Source organism: Papaver somniferum, chromosome 1, assembly GCF_003573695.1.
Source record: "Papaver somniferum cultivar HN1 chromosome 1, ASM357369v1, whole genome shotgun sequence".
NCBI classification, from domain to species: Eukaryota; Viridiplantae; Streptophyta; class Magnoliopsida; order Ranunculales; family Papaveraceae; genus Papaver; species Papaver somniferum.
Window position 1 is genome coordinate 38,877,817 of NC_039358.1, and position 4,702 is coordinate 38,882,518.

Consider the following 4,702-nt stretch of genomic DNA (forward strand, 5'->3'; position numbering starts at 1 on the left):
TTGAAATCTAATCGACAAAAGTATTACTAACTACATGATTTATTTTCTCCAAAATTAGGCCAAAAAAGTGGGTATTTGATGTTTTCGAAGTAATTTCAGGTAGGATTTTATAATTATACACACAATCTGATTCGGATCATTCACTAGAATTTGAGTGTTATGAGCAAATTCGAACATTATACGCGTTGTATTGAGTAAACTAAGTGTTCCAGAAGGGTGGTACTTAGCCCTTATTTTCGATAGCTAGTGTCATGGCCTGCACTTTTGCAAGTGACAACTGATCCTTACTATCGTTTCAAAGAAGTAATTGATGTTGCTGCGACTCATAACTATCCATGGGGTTAACATCCGCCACCGCGTAGCTGCCTCATTCAGTTTCATGATTCTAGTAGGTTCTCCCGATATAGCTTTGTAGTTGAGTTGTGATGTCCGGCGTTGGTTAAAGATGGAGTCTGAAGCGTTCTTGAGATGATCATATCCGAGATGGTGATTCAAGGTGATCTGATACAAGAAGCGTATGTGAGTCCGAGTTAATCATGTATGCAGTTCTTCTCCCAATGATGGGTATTGGCCAGAAGCTGATGAGACCCGAACTAAAGGTTGTATGGAGGAGTGCATAAGGTATATTGATCCGAGACAGATGATCCAAAGTGATTATTCATAATGGTAGCTTCTTGAGCTAATTTCTCCAGAGCTGATTTCACTCCTTTCACCATCTTCTGCAACAAGAAGTCAGGCAAGTGAGCACCCAAGGTAAACTTAAGCCAAATGTATTGTTGGCGACATGATCTATTTCCTCCGAATCAGGCCAAAACATTACTTAACGTTTTATTAAATAACTTGAGGAAAACAGGCTTTGTCAATTAATGACAAAATCCAGGACTGGTCGTTAGCCTTTGAATGTTTAACATATCGTAACAGATGAATTCGGATGTTAAACGCTCTGTAATGAGCTAAGTGTTTGAGGGTGACGGTACTTAGCTTTCAATCCTGACAGTTGAGAGTAGATATCATCTACAAATTGTGACACGATCCACATGTCCGAGGTGGCCTGCTCAGAGAGTATTGTTTCGTTTCCATGAGTAAAGTTGCCCTTCCGTTGGAGTCTATGCCGTCGCCTGAGGCTCGTGCTCATGCTTTCAATATCATTCTGCTTCTCGATTGATACTCGGGACTGGGTTTATTCACCTACGACTTTCAATTCGGATAAGTAGCAGTTTTTTTTTTTTTTTTTTTTTTTTTTTAAAGTTAAAATTAAATGACCCCATTAGATGTCATTGTCGTAGATGCTCTAGTTAAGGTATAATTCTAACAACACAGGATTATTAAGATAAGCGACATGTTCAAGTAAAGTGAAAGTACATTGAAGAATTAAGCCTGGTGACAATCTAAGTGGTTAAGGTGACGGATTTAGGCAATCGGATTAATGGGTCACCAAGGATTCAAATGCAATTTCAGGTTCAATCGAGAGATAATGAGATTACTCAAAATGAAAGGCCCAAATTCAAAATGAATAAGCGTGGATTGACAGGGGCTGGTCTCTTCGCAAACTATATAGCGAGACATCACCCTTTCCCATGATATCCCTTGTATTTCTCATTGTATCTCATTTGATGGCTAGATATCATGCCAAGCTTGGAAACTTGTAATTCATAGCTACAGGTTGTGAAAGCAATTCATATCATGGCATACATCACGGATCCTCAAATATCGAAATGAAAACTATTCACTTTGGTATCTGCTCGATGTATGCCATGTAAGTAAAAAGGGGTATGGCCAATATGGGTAGCTCCGACCTGTCACTTTGGTATCTGCTCGATGTTGACTGGCACGAGATGATTTTGAGCCGAGTAAGTTGACTGATTCGCCCCGATGTGGAATTACACGAGACTGAGTTTCCATCGATGAACCTAGAGGTGACAAAACAACAAGGTTTGGTCGAACAGTAACGTTAGGTCCCGATGATGATCTCTTCCGAAACTGAGTTCTGAGACCCGATTAATCTGATGATGGTGCCATGAATTTTGATCGCCTAAAAACAGAATTCGATGAACTATTGTGATCAAACCCAAAATACGTTTTACTGATGTAACCGAGCCCGACGATGATTGCAATTTATGATCTGGAATTCATCCAAGGTGAAGATAGACGAGGTGGTGATAAGCTATGTCCAAAGTTCTTCATTCCATGTAAGTCAAAAACTGTTGTTTCAGCTGGAGTTGGCAGGCGAATCTAGTGTACCGGTAAGGTTACGATACTTGAACTAATTGATCTGAGCTCGGTCCAACTGTGGCAGTTTTCCGGTGACGATTTCCTTTGAGATTGAATTGGTGAATCCCGATTAAGTTGGTGGTGATTTCACAAATTTTATCTTTCTGTAACTCCCGATGGCTAAGGCAAGAGGCGGTACCCACATCATGGTTAAGAGAATCCCTGTACCAACAAATCAATTAAGTGAATAGCCGAGAAGAGCAACTGTATCATCCGATTCAAGACATAAGATATAGAAGCCTCGGCTAAAACGAATTGGAAAATTCCCCAAATCATCTAAAGATTTCGTTATTCAAAATTTTCACAATAGCTTAAATGGGTTTGTAAAACAAGATCTGTTGATGGCGAATCTCCCATCAAAACATAAATCGAGCACAGGTTTTGAAAGAAAATCCAATTTTTTCTCAAGAACAAACCCTAGGTTTCACAAAATGCCTTTTGAGAATCTTTTAACTTGAGCCATTCAAATCTCAATGTTTTAGAACAAGACAAAAGAGGAGATAAGGAAGAAGATTCGTCCTGTTTCGATTTGTTCTTTGTTGACGGTATCTCTGTTTCCAATCTGGTTTAAGTTCTCCCTATACTCGTCCCTGCTTTCACATACAGAACTTCCGATGTTTCTCTCCAGATGTTTCTGTTATTTGTTGTCTAAAGATCGCTCTTTCTGGACAAAGTTCCATATTTATCCCTCACACTTCAGTCTATTCGATAGTCAGTAGATCAGTACTCACTTCCCTCAAACTACTTCAAAACCAAAAGTTGCAGAAGAAGACTCTCGCTCCCCTTAGTCGGCGCCAGAATGTAGTTGCTAAAATCTAACAACCACACCCAAAGAAATTGACACCTAAAATGAAGATCTACTCAACAAAGAAGAGATGGAGTGTATCGAAATAAACATGGACACAAGAGTTTTTACGTGGTTCGGCCATTAATGAATCCTACGTCCACGGTGTTTCACTAAGATTGGTGGTGTTACAAAATCGGTGTTACATACAAACTCCATTAAAAGGGATCGAAGTTCTTGTTGAGCTCTAAGTTGTGGGAGGGAGGAGAAGCCCATCTCTACAAACATCTCTCTCTTTCCCTTTTAAAGGGTAGGGATACAAATCAAGTTACAATAGCGCACTTAGGGCTGACTAGTTAGGATAAGATCTAGTGAGAGGACCTTATTCCCTAAAAACAGTTGTATCAAACTAAGCTACTTCTATCCTAATTTCTCGACATGTGTTTCTAAGATATTTCGCCACTACACTAGTTATGTTAACGATAAATTGCAACATATTTCTCATGGTGCTTACTCCTCATTAATCCCATTTAAAGCATTATGAAAATTTCTTCTTACCTTACCGATCTTTGTTATACTAGCCTGAGAGACTCCTAGTAATTATTGAAGATTTTCACTCGTAATGAAAGAAATAAAATTGCTAAACGATGAAATCATGCATGTATGCAATAAATAAAGATGCAAGTTGATCTATCGAGATGTTGGTGAATATTGAAAACCTAGACTAGAGATGGACTCTCTTTTTGCTACAAATTAGGGATGCACATAGATACAGTCTCCAAAGCCCAATCAAGCCCACAAATGAACAAAGGCATAAACAAACTTCATCAACCAGCCAAGTTTGCTGTATTTGATGTTTCAGGATATAAAGAGGCGCACATATCCAACATTTAGTTCATATACTTCATTACATTCATTTGCACACAACTTTTAAAAGAAAACACGGAGAAAAACACCGCTGACAAAGGTAAAGATGATAAAAAATATTGAAATTAATAACAGTAACCACAAGGAGGAGGTGGCGACAGCAAAGGTGGTGGTGTTGGAGGAGGGAGAGCAGGTCTTATTGGGGGGTTACCTATAGGAGGAGGGGGGGCTCTGGGTCTGGTTCTTCGACTTGATCTTCTCCTAGGTGGAGGGGGTGCAAGTCTGCTGGGTCTTTGACGCGATCCTCTCCTCGGTGGAGTGGGTGCAGCTTTAGATCTTCCACCTGGCCCTCCCGGCCGTGCCATCGGTGCATCCACTTTTCCGTATTCAACATGATCAATAACTACTGATAACAACCTCCGGCTAGAGATGCAAAGTTCCAAATTGATTTTATTATCATCAGTAGAAACACTAGCAGCGTGGGAGCCACTATAACCCCTCCTTGCCATCTCAAACAGTACAAACACAAACAACATAAGAAGAACACGAAGAACAAAAACAGGCTTCTTCATTGGTAGTTAATTCAAGAGCTCTGTTCTAGCAAACATCTAACATGCATTCTTATCTTAATTAACCTTCTCTTTATTAATCACTCAAGAGTCGTAATTCATAACGCGTGATACCGAGTCAAAGTGTTAAAATTCAGATTTTGAAAGTGTTGGTTAGATTTTGCATTTTAGTATTCTTCTTAGAGCCTAAATTATCAACCTCCCCCCCCCC

General features: G+C 39.6%; 1 protein-coding gene across 1 annotated transcript; it reads right to left on the minus strand.

The window, feature by feature from the left end:
* Positions 1 to 4,047: 4,047 nt before the first annotated feature.
* On the minus strand, positions 4,048 to 4,494 carry LOC113288815 (chitin-binding lectin 1-like). The gene has a single exon (XM_026537970.1). The coding sequence runs from the start codon at positions 4,492 to 4,494 to the stop codon at positions 4,048 to 4,050; it is 447 nt and encodes a 148-aa protein (XP_026393755.1).
* Positions 4,495 to 4,702: the final 208 nt, after the last annotated feature.

Bases quoted from the DNA above. Each gene is read 5' to 3' on its own strand.
- LOC113288815 (XM_026537970.1), bottom strand. From the start codon at position 4,494: ATGAAGAAGCCTGTTTTTGTTCTTCGTGTTCTTCTTATGTTGTTTGTG.